The sequence below is a fragment of the Lasiosphaeria miniovina genome (genome assembly GCF_030549165.1).
Source record: "Lasiosphaeria miniovina strain SMH2392-1A chromosome Unknown B0T26scaffold_1, whole genome shotgun sequence".
Taxonomy (NCBI): Eukaryota; Fungi; Ascomycota; class Sordariomycetes; order Sordariales; family Lasiosphaeriaceae; genus Lasiosphaeria; species Lasiosphaeria miniovina.
The window spans coordinates 6321375-6340686 of NW_026848220.1; the positions used below are offsets into that span (position 1 = coordinate 6321375).

At 52.8% G+C, this 19312-nt stretch overlaps 6 protein-coding genes across 6 annotated transcripts; 2 read left to right on the forward strand and 4 right to left on the reverse strand.

Annotated features, from left to right (window-relative positions):
- The first annotated feature begins 1123 nt into the window (after window positions 1-1123).
- B0T26DRAFT_689624 (uncharacterized protein) lies at window positions 1124-3254 on the forward strand. The gene is made up of 8 exons (XM_060441045.1): window positions 1124-1368; window positions 1445-1503; window positions 1591-1619; window positions 1688-1866; window positions 1931-2292; window positions 2379-2651; window positions 2741-2830; window positions 2892-3254. The coding sequence occupies exons 1-8, from the start codon at window positions 1332-1334 to the stop codon at window positions 3132-3134; spliced, it is 1272 nt and encodes a 423-aa protein (XP_060303653.1). The 5' UTR covers window positions 1124-1331; the 3' UTR covers window positions 3135-3254.
- A 204-nt stretch (window positions 3255-3458) lies between these two features.
- B0T26DRAFT_620338 (uncharacterized protein) lies at window positions 3459-4082 on the reverse strand (the record flags this gene model as incomplete). The annotated part of the gene is made up of 1 exon (XM_060436063.1): window positions 3459-4082. A coding segment is annotated over one exon (624 nt), but the record flags the coding sequence as incomplete, so codon positions are not given.
- A 2549-nt stretch (window positions 4083-6631) lies between these two features.
- Window positions 6632-7849, reverse strand: B0T26DRAFT_81536 (uncharacterized protein). Its single transcript, XM_060447372.1, has 3 exons — window positions 7530-7849; window positions 7148-7300; window positions 6632-7072 (listed from the first exon to the last, which is right to left on the reverse strand). The coding sequence occupies exons 1-3, from the start codon at window positions 7691-7693 to the stop codon at window positions 6919-6921; spliced, it is 471 nt and encodes a 156-aa protein (XP_060303655.1). The 5' UTR covers window positions 7694-7849; the 3' UTR covers window positions 6632-6918.
- A 1523-nt stretch (window positions 7850-9372) lies between these two features.
- Window positions 9373-10989, forward strand: B0T26DRAFT_635151 (kinase-like protein; the record flags this gene model as incomplete). The annotated part of the gene is made up of 5 exons (XM_060436698.1): window positions 9373-9686; window positions 9779-10117; window positions 10168-10483; window positions 10557-10722; window positions 10796-10989. The coding sequence occupies 5 exons, from the start codon at window positions 9373-9375 to the stop codon at window positions 10987-10989; spliced, it is 1329 nt and encodes a 442-aa protein (XP_060303656.1).
- Window positions 10990-12784: 1795 nt separating this feature from the next.
- On the reverse strand, window positions 12785-14050 carry B0T26DRAFT_671021 (uncharacterized protein; the record flags this gene model as incomplete). Its single annotated transcript, XM_060439264.1, has 7 exons — window positions 12785-13206; window positions 13281-13310; window positions 13390-13423; window positions 13472-13644; window positions 13713-13782; window positions 13904-13986; window positions 14047-14050. The coding sequence occupies 7 exons, from the start codon at window positions 14048-14050 to the stop codon at window positions 12785-12787; spliced, it is 816 nt and encodes a 271-aa protein (XP_060303657.1).
- Window positions 14051-16582: 2532 nt separating this feature from the next.
- B0T26DRAFT_762383 (uncharacterized protein) lies at window positions 16583-17660 on the reverse strand. Its single transcript, XM_060446412.1, has 2 exons — window positions 17425-17660; window positions 16583-17355 (listed from the first exon to the last, which is right to left on the reverse strand). Exons 1-2 carry the CDS (start codon window positions 17429-17431, stop codon window positions 16697-16699), a joined length of 666 nt encoding a protein of 221 aa, XP_060303658.1. The 5' UTR covers window positions 17432-17660; the 3' UTR covers window positions 16583-16696.
- Between the last annotated feature and the right edge of the window lie 1652 nt (window positions 17661-19312).

Genomic DNA, 19312 nt, shown 5'->3' on the forward strand with positions numbered 1-19312 from the left:
ATGAGAACATTGCGATTCCACGGGCCTCAGTATGGTCGTGTCTAGTGTTCTTCCACGGGAGAACCCCTCGCCTTGAATTAGGGCGGGGCTGGATCACAGCAGGGGCGTGTCACGGATCCTTGGACAGGCCCATATTCCGTAGTTGGGCTAACGTTGAACGGGATGGGGCGATGGGCGGACAGGGGCATCGATTGTTAGCCAATGATCTCCCGAGTCTGCCTCACCTCACGACGAACTGGATTCGGGGTACACTGCCACAGAACAGCAACTAGACCGAGACGGCGGTCGAACTCACTTACTAACTCTGTTAAGTATCTATATTACAGCGTCGCTAGCGGAACTCTGCGTTGTCACTATGTTACGGAACCAAAACAGGATACGGATACCTGCACTCTGCACGGCCGAAGAGCCAGAGCAGCTAGTATAGAGTCCTCCTGAGCACCTAGTATTTGTCGACAGTTGACAAGCTTCCATATGTGATGCGTTCTACAGCCCAGAATACTCTTTTCGGAGTGTGTCTGACTTCAAGGTTTCTTTTCTGTTTTTCTATGGCCGTCTTTGGTGTGCGATCGTGAAATACACCGTAATTCGTATTCTTAGCAGAGTATTAATTCTGTATGCGCGTACGTCCATGGCGCCTTGGCACATGACTCCCAAAGCTGTCCATATGGGTTTATTCTTCGAAAACTGCCAAGGGTGACGCAAATCGACATAATTGAGTGAGGTTGTCAAAACATTTCACGGTGTAAAATAGTTTCGGTTCTAAAATAATGAGGTGAATTAACACGTGTTTATTTAGACTGCTGTTTATGGTAATGTCTTCGTGCCAAGCTCTTTTTGTTCCCTGCACAAACCAGGAAGTTATCCGTTGTGTTTGGGGATATGCCACTTGCGGCAAGGCGGTTTTGGGCTCTCCACCCCGTTGAATTAGATTGACGGACGCACCTGAGAAAGTGGGTCTCAGGCGCACCAGCCATTCTTCAGCGGAAGGGGCCGTGTGGATGGGCCGGCATTGGGCAGCTTGCCGCCTCCCTGCCTTCTCAGACCCTGTGCTGCAGACCCTGTGCTGCAGGGCAATGTTTTTTTGGGGCCGCAGCCGACGTCGCTCCCGACCTAAAAGAGAGGATGCTGGTCCTTGCTCCCACAGAGTTGCACCCCAACTTTATTAGCCACCCCCTCGCCTCATAATCTCAGGGCGGGATGGGCGATCTGCATTTTCTTTGATATCCGTATGCACATAACAATGCCTATTGTTTCTTTTTAACCGCGATGCGACAATCTTGTCTCCGAGTTTTTTTTTTATTTGATTGCTCAAGAATTGCTAAAGAAATATGGCGCGAGGCCCGCAGATCACCGTTCTCAGCCCTTGTGAGTGTTCCCTCGTTGGCTGCACTGAGTTCTTTGTAGCGCAGGCGGCATGAGACGAAGCTGATTTTGAGTTTAGCCCCTAAAGGATTCGGATGGGGGGAACCGGTCGTGCGTCCCTTTAACAATGTTGAAGCGGTAAGCCTTTGAGTGGGGCGGTAACATGGAACCAGCCCCTCTTTCCGTACTTCAGTTGAATGGTTCTGAGGGCTGACCCAACCCAAGATATCTCAACTCCCAGACCAGTGCTATGCGTACGGCTCTCGGTATCCTAGGCCTTAGAGTCAAGTCCTCGGCTCTCTTTGCTAATGTAACCCCTCAGCTTCCTGCACGTCAGCGACTACCCACCCGCTGATGGCCGGCGCGAGGCCTTGCTCGCTCACTTTGGCGTGCCTTCATATGTTGCCAACCGGACTTGCTTTGAGCTGAGCGCATACTTTGGCAGCCGGGCCACATACGATGAGGAGAGCAAGGAGGAAAAGAAGCCCGTGACAAGCTGCAGTATGTCCATGCTCCACAGCTCCTCCGATGCCGCTGGGTCATCACTGACAGTAGATGCTTCCAGCCACCTGGTTTCGGTGCCTAGCCAAGATGGTACGCAAGGTAGCGGATCCGCACGAGGAGAACCCCGAATACGTCGACGACCCGCCGGAAAACGGAGCGGCCCCCGTTGCCGGGACCAAGGGCTACCGCTGGTACGAGATGAGCTTCTTTACGCGCTGGGAGTATCCAAACAAGTGCCAGGTCTTGTGTGTCGATACGCCGTGGGATCTCCCGGGTGAGTTGCATAAGGCTCTTGACACACGGGATACGCCGCTCGAATTTCGTGACCCCTTTGCCATGCATGCCGATTTGATGGACCAGGTGATTGTTTACTGCGATATTGCCGTGTGGCGTGTGCGCGATCCTGTCCGCGAGCTTGAGAAGGTGGGCTCCCCTGTTCCTGTCCTCGGACCCAACTCCCTAGTCCTCATGCCTCCTTCCCTCGCTCACTTATCATCAAACCTCTCCAGAAACGCATAGGTATCGGAGGCATCTTTCAGCCCATCCACGACATATCGCGCCACGCCATCCACGCCTCCGAGGTCCTGGAAGCCGCGGCCGAGACCATGTCGGATTTGAAAAAGTGCCAAACCAAGATGCACGAGGCGTTGCCCGACGGCGACCTGACCATAACTTACAGGCAGCAGGCTAAAGAGCATGTCCAGTTTCAGATCTCGCTGGTCAAAGCCCTCAAGCTGCGGTCCGACTCTAGCAGAGAACGGCTGAAGAATGAGGTGAACCTGGTAAGACGGTCCATCGCTGTTGATAGTTTTACATCGTCGAATGTCCACCCATTGACCAACGCGCCTGCTTACCCATGTCGTCTTGGCAGGCGTTCAACAACATGTCACGGCAGGACAACAACGTGATGAAGTCGATTGCCCTGCTAACAATGATCTTTCTTCCGGCGACCTTTTTCTCGGTAAGTGGCGCGTCCCAGTCCGCAGGGCTCAATAGGCTACGTTTTGACCGTCATCTGGTAGGCGCTCTTTAGCACTACATTCTTTACGTTTGGCGACGATGGCGGATGGGAAGTGTCGGACAAACTCTGGATCTACTGGGCGACGATCATTCCCGCAACACTGGGCGTGCTCATCATTTGGGGGTTCTGGCTTTACGGCCCCGAAATCAGAGACTTTCTGAAGCGCCACGCGGACAAGTTTACCAAGGGCATGGCGAAACGACGCAAGAAGCCCGCTCCAGCTGCGGTTAATAAGCAGCCATGATATGACCGTGTCGTTGTGTGTCAGCGGTACCTAGTTCCAGTCGGTGGGGAGTGATTATTGAATAACGGCCTCTATTTTGGACACATAGCAAGCAACTTAGTTCACGTTTTGGACGCGTCTGGTAACACTACAATGGTGTGCTTATCCTAGGTATCTATGAATATGTTTCCAGATGTCCTAACTGCCGCTCTCCGACCCAATGCATGTTCACCAAAAGTTCAAACCACAAAACTCCAGAGCACCCGACTCCCGCCGAGTGGTGATGCAAACGACAATGACAAACCAGGGTTCCTCAGCCAACAGCCGACACACCGAAGCCCAAGCTCACCACGGAATCTGCAGCCTCTCGATCGTCTCGACGATCAAGTCGTAGCGCGACTTACCCGCAACCACGATGTGCCAGTTGGCCTTGTCGATGCCGGGCACGTTGGACGCGAGGACCTCTCCGACGGTGACCTTGCCGTGCTTGGCGGCGGCGTCATCGAACCCCAGCGTCCGCGCATAGTCAAAGTAGCGCCTGGGCACCGTGGTTCCGCCCGACAGGCCAGCGGCTGTCTGGCCCGTGGTGGCGTTGTGCACGACAACGACGGCGTAGTCGGTGGGCCGGGGGTTGGCGCCCGTTGTTGTCTTGTCCGCTCCGGCCTCCGTGTCAATGTAGTTCTCAATGGCGGCCACAAAGATGGTGCCGATGCGATTCTCGGTGAGCAGGGCACGCGAGGTCTCGGCGTCGGCGGCGAGCGCACACAGCGCATTGTTGATGCGGCCGCGCGCGCCCTGCACGCCGGCGTCGTCGTACGGCTGCTCGCCCACGCCCGACGACGCCACCACCGTGTGCGCGTGCACTTGCACGCCCCTTGCTGCGGCTCCTCGGGCCTCGTTCTGCTGTGCGAACCCCGCGACCAGCATCCGCGTCTTGTGTGCGTTGGCCGTGGGGATCACGAGCAGCACGTTGTCGCCGTGCGGCGGCGTCGGCAGCGTCACTGGTGTGAACGTGCCGGGCGAGAACAGCATCTGGAGGAGGCTCCCAGCGTGGCTTGTGGGCTCTGGCGGGTCGACCAGGGTTTCTGTGTCTTTGAGTTCGTCGACGCTAGCCGCGAGCTCTTTTTGCGTCAAGAAGGTGTTGCTGGCCATTTTGGGATTGGCGTTGCGGTTGCAGAGGTGCAGGTGAGGTGGGGTGTTTTTTTGTTGGTGCTTTTAGAGGCAAAGCCGGGGCGGCGAAAACCACTGTGGCGTAGAACGTTGCAGCGGAAAACTGTCAAGAGATTTTTGGTTGCTTTGATGAGGGACGAGGAAGATGGTATAACAAAAAATCCCCGGAAATTGGCGACGGCGCTCGCCGACCTATCATAGCTCTCTCCAAAAGTCATGGATGTGCACATCACATGGCTGTGAGCAGATAAACGACACTGGCGCCTGCGCGGAGGCGAACAATGAATGACCCAGGCTTTCCAGGGCACAATACAATCGAACGGAAGGAATGACCATTAATACGCGCGCTCCGAGTCTACCTAATGCACCACCAGATGCCCAAAAGCCTGGCCGGGCCGACCAAGCTTGACCCGCCCAGGCGGGTTCTCGGCGCAGCAAAGTCAGGCTTTTACGCGGGCGTTTTGTGCCATCATCCGGTAATAATTAGTCGGGTGAGCGCGTGCCCGCATATGCCTAACATTGTCGTTTGACAACACCCTACGGAGCAAATCAATTGGGTATCAGGGAAACTCATACTTTACTGTCATTCGAGCGCGGACAAACGGCCTGCATTCACTGTTTGTACTTTGTTGCGGCCGACTTCAAGCGCTGCAATTAGGTTCCGGGGTTGCGTGCAGTAAGAATTTAGGGCCAACTGTTGCTTTAGCGGAGCCGTTGGTGTCAGCTTTTAAATCTTAATTCCATTCGTTTCTGCCAATTTTAACGACCGGACTACTAGATTGCTTCCAAGAGTCAGTCGCAAACGCTAGCCTCGGTGATGCCTTGCTGCACATGAATGTGCTTTCTGGAGTTAAGCGATGTTGTTGTTGGTCTTGTACCCGTATCCGTGTTCTGTAAGGCTGCGCTTGGAAGAGATTTCCCTCGTCGTTCACAGCTGGTTCAACCACGGAAGATCAGGTTATTTACAAGATGACGGCGAGCTTCTGAATGTCGCTGTCCGGACGTGGGCGGATTGGAGTAGGAGAAGAGGTAGAAAGGAAAATAAATCCGAGGGGGGGGGGGGGGGTTACACCATTTCTGTTGCGGGGCTTAGCCCTAGTTGGCAGGCGCATGGGCCACATGCCCGCGCATTTAGTACGGAGATTTCCCCGTCCTAGAGTCAGTTTGCCATGCAATCACTATTGTCACCCAACAATTTCTCTCCTTCCCTTTTTGGATTCCTCTTTTCCCGCAAAAGAAGAAGTTACGAGTCTTGGGTAAGCCCCGATTGCGCGGCGAGACATGCTAAGCGAGGCAACATGAGTTAATTACGTCATGTAGAGATAGCCATGAAGAAACAGCCCAAGCGGAAACGCAAAAGAGCAGTCGGGGCAGGCGAGGGCGGGCAGGAGGGCGGGCAGAATCAAGATCATTCATGGCATAGTAGTGCCTGGATGCCTGCAGATTTTCTCTTCGCTATGCGAGTGGAGCTTCTCGCGTACATGAACAGTAAGTGAATCTAAGTGTTTGACTTCCACGTCTTCTAGGGCTTGTACTCCACTCGTCCTTGTGATCTCGCTCGGGTCACCAAGGATGCCGATTTTCCTCGGTAAATTACTTTGGTGACCAAGTGCTTACCTGGAGCTGACGCGGTCGTCCTTTCCGCATAGGTAGAGGTGAAGGATTCTCCATTCAAAGTTTCAACATCGCCTTGTTCAATTTCTTTTAGGCTCAATAGATGAGCGGCTGTTGGTCGCCGATCGCTGATCGGGCAAAGAGGAACCAAAGTGGAATCTCGAACTCCACCCCGTATTCGGTCTAATGCGTCTAACTCTGATAGATCTGAATTTCGGGCCTTGTCTTGTTTCGCTGCGCTGTGTTTTAGGAAGATACATGCAAGTGCCATCTCAATTAGGCCTGAGCCTGCAAAATCCAGTGCCGGTGGTGTTTGTTTAAGACAAATTGGACAGGTATGTCTAATCGCCGCTACCAACCAGGACGGCAAAGTCACTAAACAAGAGGCAGGGTGGCCTGTGGCCAGTGCTGAGAAGGAATATTAATCAGGGGCAAGAACACAAATTAGTCAGAGGTATAGGTTAGGGCGTATGCCACCCTATAACCTGCGCATTCGGCGATTAAACTCTGCTCTAGGGCTCTATTCGATTTCTAGAAAATATAGATCGTGACACAAGTCGTACTAGATAGATTACATTAGGTAAGAGTGTAAATAAACCCCTTGTTCTCTAAACTGGAGCGGCAAAGTCAAAAAGCAGGCTAGGTATTAGATGGCCTTTTGGGTCTGGATTGCTGTAATTGCGTCGCCGAAAAGAAACGCAAGGTAGGTCTGGGTTCACCGAAATAATGACACATTCAGTGAAAAGAGCTGTGTTTATAAAGTCTACTCTATTAAGCCAATCAGGGCCGGCCTAATGGCTTAATTCTAACAATCCCTTCTACTGCACTAATAAATCACTACGTCGGACCAGCCAACCAAGAGACCAGCCAACCAAGGGCTCTTTCCAATTCCAAGATCAAGGTGAGAGGAAACAAGCGATTGAGGCCTAGCCTTGCACTCAACTCCTCCGACTCGAGGTCCTAGTCGGACCCGTTCACCTTACTCGCCTTGCCAACCTTGCTCTCGGTCTTCTTATTGTGCTCAATTGTTGCTGCTGTACTTGATCGAGCCGTCTTCAGTGATATGACCAGATTTGATAACCTTGCCTGATTCAGTGGTACCCTCATGGAGTCGAACACTGATGACTTCTCTTGTCTCAGTCTTGTCTTTGTTGGACTTGTGCGGTCGGTTTCCTCTGCTCTATGCGTGAGTATGGTACCAAAGGTAGGTGTTTCCTGACTACATTAAGTAAAAGGAATGTCTTGCTTACTTGAAAAAAATAGCGCCCGCTGTCGGGTGATCTTGTTTTGCCTTTCTCGCGGCAGTTTCAAGTGCGCTAGCCCACTTGTCGGATTTCTTGGCTGCCTCTGTTTTGACATCTTCCAGCTTGGTCGTTCCGACGACCTGGAGACCACCTATTTCACTGTTGGGCATTGTTGATTATGTGGTATGAGAGAAGTAGAAAAAAAGGTAAAGTAGAGATCGAAAGGAAGCTGGAGTAACTATGTTAGAAACGGGGAGAATGCTGAGATGGGGAGACTGAAACTGGAATGGTTGATGGACTGATGCTGGACTTTTCTCCCCTGGATATCTGGCTAGAGTCGGTATCTTTATACCCTTCATAGCGCGGGCGACCGGACAGTATTACCAACCTTCGAGTGTTGAGCCTTTGCCATGGTGTCGGCCGTCTGTTGGATTCAACTTGTTGGACAGTTGGACAAGTTGGTGACCCTGAAACTGATGGAACACGGAAGAATGATTTTCGAAGAGGCTCTCTAAGCCGCCTACGCCGCCTGCTGAGACGAGTGGGCGTCATTCTAGGTCCCGAGGAGGACGAGAGACGAGGTTTTGACGTTTGGAATGTGCGCTCGCCGACTGCTGAGTAGAGGCTCGCACTGGCCGACGGCACACGCCTGTGCCATCCTAGGTCCCGAGGAGGACGAGGCGAGACTTTAGCGTTTGGAGTTTGCGCTCGCCGACTGCTGAGTAGAGGCTCGCACTGGCCGACGGCACGCGCCTACGCCATCCTAGGTCCCGAGGAGGACTAGAGGCGAGGCTTTGACGTTTGGAATGTGCGCTTCGCCGCCAGCCGAGTGGAGGCGTCACCCTAGGGCCCGAAGAGGACGAGATGGGAGGTTTCGGCTGTTGGAATATGTGCCCCGGATTTAGGATTGATTGGAGCAGCCAACGGCGGCGGGGATCCGAGATCACGCCATGTAGGCTACAACGTGACACTCTCTGCGGCACTGTAAGCAGAAGCGAACCTTGGTGCGCGACATACCGGGTCGGCAACACACAGGCGTCGCGCTCTCAGTCCATGTGGTAAAAATAGATTATAGGAGCAAAGGTGGTTGTTGCCTTTGTGTTTCATCATTTTTTAGGTGACCCAGGACGGTGGTGAGCGGCGTGTTGGGTCCCAAGGCTGATAATGGTGGTGTAGTGGGGGAGGTAAACGGCACCCGAAGTGGTACCACATCGTCTTGGTGTGGGTGGTGGCTGAAGGCCCAAGGCGTAGCTACAAGGGGTAGGTGTGACTGTCCCTTACGTGTCTCGGGCTTTTCGGATTTTTTCCTCTTCTTCTGAGAACGGCTTGCAGGAGGGGAGGGTGAACCGAGCTAAAAGTTCTTGGTTGAGAATGGATTTGGAAACTATTGCTCTTTTTAGCAGGGATTTATTTGCACGGGAACCGGGGAAACTGCGCGAACACTTTTGGACCCAACCTCGGTAAGGCTACGAGTAAGGTACTGTGTACCTACCTAGGTACGAAAGCTCAGGCCAAAAAAGGGCCACCTAGGATTTTAAACTGTCACGGTACCAGCTAAACTGTCACGGTACCAGCTAAACTGTCACGGTACCAGCTAAACTGTCACGGTACCAGATCCTACACCCTAGGGATTCGTTAATAGCCTTGAAGGCCGTTATCTTCTTGCACTGAAAGATTGGCCTGTTGACCGGGCAGCTGGCGGCATCAATCTCATCCCTTTTTAGGACGTGGTGTTCTAGTCTTTGCACTGGGGAGGGTGACCTTTTTTTTTAGCCCGAACCTTCGTACTTGTGCTAAAACTGACATGGATTGTGGGGCAATCCCCAATGAGGCTCAATTTTTCGCTAGTGGCACGGTTCGGAGGAAAAATGAACCTGCATTAGGCTAACGCCCTCCCGCCTCGCGCCATGCCTTCTTGAAACAACTACTACATTCACGGGGAGCCGTGTCGACTCTCCGATTGCGGTGGACGTGCAAACCATCGACTCCACTCGAATCCAACAATTCTCATTTCTCACTTATTTAAGCCGCAACCTCTTCCTTACAAGTCTCAACTTCTTACTTCTGAAATGCGGCGAATTCGGTTGTCACCCTTGGTTGCAGCATTCTATTCTTGAAAATCCTTAATCACACCTCACAGCACCCACCACCCTCTTCTCACACGTTCGCCTGTTCCTATTGCTGCTGCTACTGTTGCTGTTGTGGCTTGCTTCGGCGCTTCGCCCTCCACCATGTCTCAACCATCCAGTATACATTCTCGAACCTCAAGCACACACTCCACACACTTAGGCTCGTCAAACCCGGCAGACCGGGAGAAGAAGGCGGAGCCTGTCCCCGCCGCCCCTCTCGCATTTCCAACCACAGGGTTCCCAGAACTGGACCCTTTGGGAGAGTGGGAAGAGGAAACACTTCCGATGTATAACCCCAAAGAATACTATCCCGCCCGCCTCGGCCAGGTCATCACACACGACAAAGACCAGTACCAGCTGATAGCCAAGCTTGGTTTTGGCTCAAGTTCGACTGTTTGGCTTTGTTACAATCTCCGGTGAGTTGGGCCGTGTCGTGTCGGAGAACTACCTCTGTTACCTACCCACCTCATCAGCGCCACGATTTTCTAAACGCTAGGCCATTTTCTAGCACAAATCAGTACAAGGCGCTCAAGATTCACATAAACACTCTCCCATTCAACCGGGAGCTAGAGATATTCGCTGTCCTCAACGGCAAATCCAAGCAGAAGGACCACCCAGGCTGGGCCCATCTCCGCAGACTAGACGCCAGTTTTGACATTCCGGGTGCGCAACCGGGCACCACCCACTCTGTTTTGGTTTTCGAGCCTTTAGGTCTCAGTCTGCGGAAGTTCCAGGAACTGATGCCGAACGAGATCCTGGACCACGGGCTAGTCCAGATAGCCCTTTACGATGCGCTCCGTGGCCTTAGATACCTGCACGAGGTCGCCGAGGTCACACATGCTGGTACGTGCCCAACTCCTCCAATGTCCCACCTACCTACCTACCGGTGGTCTGTAGCGCGGCTAACCTCGCTCGAAAAGACTTCCACTCGGACAACCTTCTCATGGAAGTAACCGACCAATCTATCTTTCACAATATAGCTAAGGAAGAGACAGGGACCAACCCCTCGGCGCGAAAAAGAAAAAACCCCGTCATCTACCTCTCTCGGGCTATAATATCTGGGGCTGGTAATGTTATTCTTTGCGACTTCGGCGTGGCGCGGAAAGGTAAGGAACATCAGGGCGAGGCGGTGCCCCTGCCGTATCGGGCACCTGAGGTCATTCTTGGCATGAAATGGGGATATGCCGTCGACATCTGGGCCTCTGCTCTTACGGTGAGGCTCCATTCCACCTTTCCTTGCCGTTAGTCAGATATTTATATTCATGCAGCTAACATCAAGACACTAGGCCTGGGATCTTGTCCAGCCGACAAGCCTCTTCAAGCTCTACAACGAGAAAGACATGGAGCTCAACGCGGCCCACCATCTGGCTAATATGGTTGCGTTGCTGGGTCCACCACCAAAAGATTTTCTCAAGAAGAGTAGGGCTTGTGAAAAGTACTGGGACAAGGAGGGTAGGCCTTCCTCCTCTTTTTCATGCTATTGTTCCATAATCTCGTGCAAGACTGACATACTACCTCGCTCCAGGAAAATGGCATCACGCCACAGTCAAGGTCCCAACAGAAAGGACGATGGAATCTCTGCAGAGAGTATTGAAGGGAAACGACGCGGTTCTCTTCTTGAATTTCATTCGCAAAGTGCTCTGCTGGCTTCCAGAACAACGTCCGTCCGCGGCAGATCTGTTGAACGTCCCTTGGATTCAGGGCGGCAAACTCGTTTGAGGTAGTATCAACATGATTTCGGTCAGCTGGGATAGAATGTAGGCTATGATATTCCTTGAGGGTTTGTTTATCCAAGATTGCCTTGCAACGACGGTAATAGTACTAGATTAGAAGGTGCATTGTATCTTTAGCTGCAGGATAAATAGCCCCTTGCAGCCAAACACCTTTCCCCAAATTCTTTTTCTCAACGGCTGATTTCTCGGTCGTCTGTCTCTGCTATCATGCTCTTCAAAACCGAGTACTGCTACAGGGCATATGCATATGTCGTTTTCTTCTTGTTCCTTGGTTGGTAGGGGTTAGGGGGCTGGGTCCCGAGGTAAACAGGCAAAAAACGCGAAATGGTGACTGGCTGAGATCTGAGAACAAGTGTGATTAGTTACAGCAGGTCGCTTCAGGTAACTAGTTCTCCGCACTTGACTAGCGACAAAGTTCTAGCACTTACATCTTGTTCTTTTTGTTTAGTGAACCGAAACAACGGTCCATTGATTTGGGCCTGTGACGCGCGTCACGACATTACATTCGGCCTGATTGTTCAACGAAGCTAGGCAACTGGCGATTTGTAAGATTTTCTTCCCTGTTTACTCAGTACTGCAGTCAATATAACCTCGTTTAAACACCCTGCTTTCAGCGTCACAGGGCTTTTGGAATAACAGGCACCACGCCTTTCAAAGTACGGGACATGATGCTGACGATTGAGGATATGATTACTTATCATATAATTTTCCCCGCGGGAGGAGGCCTCGAGATATGGGAGGGTGACGCGGCCAGCTGCACCTTTTCGACCGATATCACCTTCTCGTGGTGGATCATCTCCGACGCCCAGGACGTTCTAAACTTACTCCAGGTCGGCGGCGGCGCCAACAACTTCGGCAGCTTCGACGTCTTCAAGGACGACCAGCACACTATGTTCTTTGACGGCAATGGAAAGGCGTGTAACAGTATCTACTACTGTCTCCCTAGATCGGATGTGATAAACCTTTCACTCACCAAACGCGCCGTTGCTCAAGCGACGGGTACTGCCGGAGCTTCCTGAGGCCCCCAAAGGGCCCGAGGTCTGAGGTTGCGAGCGGGCTGGAAATGAGAAGCGGAATGGTGGAATTTGTATCCAATTAATCTGGTAGTCAAATATGCATGTGTCTGGCCCAGCTCTTTACAAAAAGAAAGCCTTTCCTCCTCTTCCTCGAGGTTTGCCGTCTTCATCGCCATCCCTAGCTAGCGCCATCTCGCTCCAGTAACATCATCTTCAGCCACATGACATCAATTTTGCTGTGTAGTTGTTGGATTCACCAGGGTACCGGTGCTAGAATCAACAGGGCGTGACTATACGCCGAAAGACTAGTGGTTCAAGTGATGGATTGTAGATCTATATGTTCTTCTTCTGGCTTCCTGGCAGTGCCAGAAAGCCCCCCTTTTTTATACTACTATTGTGGTGACGAAATAGGTGGCGAAGCAGGTCGCGAAGCAGGTCGCGAAGTAGGTCGCGAAGTAGGCTGCAAATCCTTTGCCTAGCTCCTTCGAGGCCCACATTCCAACCGTAGTGTCCATTGTTCGAATCAGTCCGATTTAAGCCCTGCGCCGCGCACTGGGCTGTGGGGGTATGTACCTGACCTGCAAGTTGTAAGCACTAATGAACGAACGTCAACCAATTACAGACTCTGGGGCCTGACAAAGACTTTCTTTCAGCGGCACAGTGTCTGAAGCTTTACTTCAAGAGAAGTCGTTCGTCAATTGGTCCATTGTCGGCCGGGTGATTTTTGGAGGTGGTTAGGATCGCGGGCTTGTCCTCCGACCCAGATCAGTCTCCGCTTCTTAGTGGAAGTCTAACAAGCTGGCCTGCAAATCTTCCTTGGCCGATGTCTTGATAGCTCTCATCTCCCGCCGGCCCTGGGGAGCTTTCCTTGGTGGCAAATGGGCTGACGAGAGAAATCAGGTCCTCCACCGCCCCAATATCTAGTGGCTTGTTGTTCTTCTGACACCATGTAATGACCATGTTAATGGTGTTCTTGATTTCCCTACCATTCATTTTCCACTTGGCAAGTCCCGTGATGTCGACCTCTGACAGTACACCCACCTCTTTCGGCACAACGTCGATAAAGTTGCGCCACACCTGCATGCGCATAGGCGAAGTCAAGGAGGAGAATGTGAGGTGAATCTGGGCACGCGACTTTACGGCAGCATCAATGGGATCGGTGAGGTCTGTAGTCATAAAGACGATTCCTATTTGGACAAATGCAAGTCAGTCAGTACTTGCACAGGGGTTCTTTGCCCTGAGATCTCTTCTTGTGGATTACCCTTGAAATACTCAATCTGCCGCACAAACGCTGTTATGCCCGTCAGTAACCGGGCTTTGTTATGCCCCCGTCAGTAACCGGGCTATCCAACGTTTCTGAAAGCACTCACAGGATAAAAAGTCGTCGTTTCCAGCTGCTCTCTCCTGGCCGAGGAAGTTGGCTTCTGCATATAGTCTTTAGCCACTGGACACCAGGAATGGTCGTTGATCTTCGGTAGTAGGGGCCTCGCCTTCAAGCAAGACCAAGCCTTTCCAGACCTTGGCATTCTCGATGTTCTGCTTGAGGTAAATTTTCTGGCTGACATGCTGGGTTAGGTCGTACTTCATCGAGCCTATGCGTAGGAGGGGTCTCTGGAAGAGATCCGCTACTTTTGACAGCGCGTTAGTTTTATTGCACAGTAAGTGCAGGTAGAGACTTTCTTGCAATACTCACAGGATTCTACCATCAGTGTCTTCCCGCTTCCTGAAGTTCCGCTGAGTAGTATTAGGAAGCATTGACCTGTCTGCACATCAGCCGGCCGCTATTAATTTTCGAGTGCGAGTTTCGTCTGACCCTTTCCGGGGACCAAGTCGTGGAACCTAATTTCTGACTCGAGATAGGTAGGTCTCCGTGAGTGATCGCACAATCTCCTTCTCGTCGAACACCAGTTTTTTGAATTCCGAGGCACGAAACTCAGGAGAGTGAAGCTCATCGATCTTCTTGTATTCTGAGGATATTGTGCAGGCAGCCTTCCCCTTACTGAATTCATCAAGGAGTAACAACACACCCATGGCGATATTATGAGCAGGTTCTCAGCATCTTGTAATGCTATCTCCTTGTTGGTCTCAACATCTTGCTGGCTTGGTCGACCCTGTTTTCGTTCTACTTGCTGAACTACTAGCCGTCAGCGGACGCGCTTACTATCGTATGTAAATAGACCTCGGCGTTTCCACCAACCTGCTTCCTGTTCGTCCCGATTTGCCCTCTCTTCGGTGTCAGTGACGATTCGTTTCGCATATCCTGGAAGTGGCAACCAGTACGATGGGTCTGTCGTATGGTACAGGTAGTCATCTACCATAACCCTCTCTTCTTGCTGCGATGGGCGTCAGCTCGATCCAATAAAAGAGGAGTTTGATGAGCGCGTACACCCTTGGCCCTCCAATTTTGCAAAGTAGCAGATTGCGTCTCTTCTCCGACTGGGATGTGTGTCATATACTTGGGAACTTGAAATTCAAGCAACCGTATCCCCCGTTGGCGAAGTCGCTCCATGATGGATACGGTCCTCGCCTGATCAATGACTGGGTATGTCAGTTTTGATATAGGAACCCTGCCGCTAAACGAAGGAAAGTCGGGAGTCTCCTCCTCCATACAATACTAGAAACCGTTGAATATGATCGCCTGACATCGAACAGAGAGCGGCTCGTATTCACCGCACCACTTCACTCGATATGCTTGCCATCCGTTTCCCAGTGGAGTGGAAAACACATGTCTTTCGGGAAAGAGGGTCCAAAGCAGGTCGTGGCTGATATGCTGATCCTTCTCGTACTACTCGTAGCCATCCAGCGTGGCGGGCAACTGATTTTGCATGACCTGGATCAGCAGCCTGCAATGGTCACGGGTGATGGTGTTCTCTGCGGTATCCGCAACTTCGGTGATTTTCTCCCGGCTGTAGAAGAGTGCCCGATGGCGCCCCTCAGAATTGGCGACCCCTCGGCATTGCTCAATCTGTTGTAGACTTGAATCGTTGCCTCCTCAAACTTCAACTTCTCTGGCGCTGGAAGAGACGCCGTTGCCCATTCAACCCAGTTGATCTTACTCGAATCTTCCAGTGGTGGACCTTCAAAGACCTCCCGGATCTCTGCTCGTTTCCCAACGTGCTCCTTGCTTTCTTGAGACCGGACTGATCTGCGAAAGAAGCGTCTCTTTGATGCCTTGGGGCTCGTTACCGAGGGTGACTCTGTCAATCCAATCTTTGTTTAGTTCTCTGTCGGCGTCCTCAAGTCCTTGTTCAAACTGCACTCAGGCGGTGAGCCTTGGTTTCTAACGATAAGAGTTTCAAAAGTGAGAGGCACTCAGATGAGGGCTGCTTTGAGAGAGCCTGGGAGATGCTGTTTTGGATGCATGGCTGCCTAGAGCCTTGTTCTAAAATGGGCGAACTGGGGAGTCTGAGGGTCTAGTAGGGTGCGTCGGTAGGCGCAGAACAAGGAGGCGCAGGAGGCTTTGGCTTTGGCAAATGTTAGTGCATTACTGCGGTGCATTGTTCAATATCACAGAGAAGTGATTATCTCATAGCAGCCCTGAATGAGCTGTGTAATACTGCGAGTATGCAAACACCGCCGCTGACCAGTTGAGGCACCAGCAGTGACGAGAAAATCCTGGCAAGGGCGTGCCACTGCGCTCTGTTTTCTTCAAACAGACGCTAATTCAAAGGCCGATGGTGTTTTCTTGTGGCTAGGCTGGCTTTATAGGGCGTCACGGTTGTGGAACTGTAGGATGCCATTAATGAAATTCTAAGCCAACTCAGTGGCGTCTTTTCTATGCTTCTTGGCCAAGTCGAAGCTAAGTAATTACATGAAGGAGTGCCACAAGATGCTTGCCATTGTCTTCACAGCAGTACGGCCCCTGAATCTCGCCCCTGACTCTCGCCCCTGACTCGCCCCTGACTCTTGCCCCTGACTCTCCGCGAATTTCGATTGGCCATGGCGCCCAGCGGTGATGAGACGTTTTCGACTCACACAGAACTCGAAGCCTCCACCAAGGTTCCCAAAGACGACGAGGTGATGACTCTCAGGATACGAAGTGGATGCGGGGGACTTTAGAAATCGCAGCCAACACCGACCCTTGGCCGCCAAACACAACGATGCATATCAGCGATCATAGCTTTGATTCTAGCCACTTTTCCGAGGTCGAAGAGTACAAGCTGTTCGGGGTCGGCAAGTGGCTGTGCCTCTAGGAATGGCAAATGGGACTAGCCGGTGGGATGCAGCTTCTCTTAACAGGGACCAAGACCCGACATGACGCACTGTTGGAACCTTACGTGGCTTCTCTTCTCTTGGTGTTGAATGGGCGCCAAGAATCCGATCTCAAGGCCACCGTGGAGATGGTGTGCGGCTCCTCGAGTGCGCCGTTTTTCTCATACGAATTCTTGGCCCTGGCGTGCGTCTTCGGTGTCGTCAGCTGTCAGGTACCCCGTCGAGACCCACTTTAGCCTTTGCCACCCAGCTTCAATACTGTTTGATAATAAATCCACAGCACTTCCCTAGATAGCACGAGTTGCGTGGTGTGGGGTGGTGTAGGTGTAGTGTTCCTTTAGGCGCCGACTTGATCCCTGGCCAAGGTCTGGTCAGAGCCCACTTTTTGAGACACTAATAACCCCCCTGAGCCCTCCTCCCGGAGCCTGGGCCTCCTACCAAGTCACCTCCCCGACATGGACAGACTCATGCCCGGGTGATGTCCGAGTTGGGATCCGCTTGGACACTGTACAGCTTGTCACTTTCCACGCCCTCTTGTGCATTGAAGACGTCTAAGTAGCCTCCCTGGAAGTCGACAAAGGTGCCCTGGCAGAAGCCAGTGATCAGCTTCGTCATGGCGCGCTCGCAGACGTAGCGATCGAGGCTGTTGGCGACGTTCATGATGAGCCTGTAGGCCGTGTGGATGGGGTCGCCGGGCTTGTTGTCATTCTCGGCAAGTTCCTTGCCGCCGAGCCAGAACTGCGCCGGATGCGACTCGACCCCGCCCACGACGGTCCCGCGCTTCGGGGCGCACCGGTTGAGTGCTGTCGAGCCGGATCCTGAAGCAGCAGACGGAGGGGCCTGCCGGGCCGCCACGAGAGAGTAGAGAGCGTTGGAGTGTTGACCCCATTCGTCCGTGGGGAGTGTGAGGAGGCGTCTATCGCCGGCTTCTAGCCACTTCAGGGACGTGCTCCGCGTGGCCTCGATGTACCTGACGACCTCGACGATGCGCAGGTGCTCGGGCGTGGCGATGTGGCCCCGGCGCAGGATGGGTTGGACGTCGGACGTCTCCGGCTGCTTAGCCGAGGGCAACGCGACGGCCCCGAGGCCGAAGGCTATCAAGACCAGAGCGTGTTGAGCAAACACTGGGAACGGTGGTGCGTTAGTTTGGAGAATAAGACCCGACGAAGGGAAGAGTGGCGGTAGCGACTTACACTTCATTTGTTGCTTCCCGTCAGAGGTTGTCTTTTGACTGGATGGTGGACATTATCAGCGCGATTGGAGATGTCGTGGATGGCTTGGGCTTGAAGCAAGTTCGAGTGCCACAAAAACAAACTTGAGCCACCCTTTATACATTTCGCTGGATCCGTTTCGACTTTCAAGTCCATCTCAGAATAGCAACAGAATCAACCACAGATAAAATAATTAATGTGGAGGCCCGACAGAATCCTTCGCAAGAAATTAAGCAAAACAGGGGACGGACTACGGGCCCGCCTTATAGGGCTCCGCCATGTCCAAACATGACTAAGTATGCGGACGCGGACCAGCGTCCCAACTTGCACGCTAGCCGCGGCGTATGTAAATCGAATAGGACGCTAAAACAATCGTCTAGGGCCGTAGTGCGCACCGTGCCATGGATAAACTCGCCCTCAGCCTCCTTCCAAGGCCAGGCACGGCGAAAATGCTCTTTTTTTCTCGTCGTGCACCGTTGGGGCAAGGGTCAACACCGTCCTCCCCCGAACCCTAGGGGCCCTAAATTTCGTGTGACACCTGTCGCCGAATGGGCACGGTTGCCGCCGAGGGGGGCAAAGAGAGCTTGAATGCCACGCAACCGAACAATCCAGTGACCGTCTCATGCAGGCAGGAACCAACACCGGCATGCAGGGCAATGGCCGTGGCCGTTGCGCCTGCGCAGGTACACGAATCAACAAGCACTGGGCAGTTCTAATTATTGCGCCGACTTGCTGCACTTGATGGCCCACAGGTACACCCGCGTGTGCCGAAAAGGTAATTAACAGCGGCACGGACAACGTGCCATTGGGCCCTGTCACTTCCGCCATGTCCCCTTTCAGTTAGAGTTGGGGCCGTCTAACGGCCTCGGGACAGTGAAACAGACAGACGCTTGAGCCGCCAACATGCCTGACAAAAGATGTGCCGACATCACCTTTCCCAGTCAGTTTGGCCCCCGGAGTTCCGTGGAAATTCCTTCACTAGCCTCTCTGGGACGTGCACGGTGTTACCCCATGCAGTCTATCGAAAGTTAAACCTCAATCTATCTTAGACAAGCCCAAAATCTCACGCAAAGATTGTGAGCACAGCCGAGAATCTGAAGACCGACGGGAACATTAGACCCAACGCTAGCGCGAGACTACCCTAATTAGTGGGAGCGCGTCGTCTGTGGTCGCCCGTATGCGTAAAGACAGAGAAGGGGTCTCGCGGACCGAGGCTTGGAATATGCTGCACGAAGAGCCGTTTGACGGCAAGCCTGCGAGCATCGTATTTGTCGGTCGTATCGACGACCTGCTAATTGATTGGCTGCAAGTCCCGCGTGGCGACAGAACAACGCGCCCGGCCCGGGCCGGAGATCCAGCTTTCCTCGAGCAGCGCGCACGCCAAGATTCACCAATTTATCGATTTAGCCCGGCCCGGAGATTCGGGTTATTAATAAACATTGAAGAGAAGAGAAGCCGCAAGGGACGCTGGGAGCGGCGCGGAGGCCGCGTGGGAGCGGGGGCCGACGGCTCCGTTATCCCACGAGGAGTTTTCGGTTTTCGGAGGCCGGCCGGGGCTGGTAAATCCGCTTCTCTCTCGAATCGCTAATTATGTGTGTGGGCCGAGTGTCCAACTAACTCCGGATTGGCGCGACAACAAGCAGTTGGCAGGAACGGGAGGTTGCCGCCGCGGCCGACGCTGCTTACGCCAAGGGAATCCTGTCAAGTCACCCCACGACGCCGAAACGTTGGTGGTCGGACGGGCGAGCCAAGCTCCCAGGCAGCAGGCGAATCTCATAGAGAGAGGAAGTCGTCTCTTTATTCTGGATCAAGTCATTCTTTTCTTTTTCATAATACGCGTGTTCTGTAAGTCTAATTACAACTTGAATCC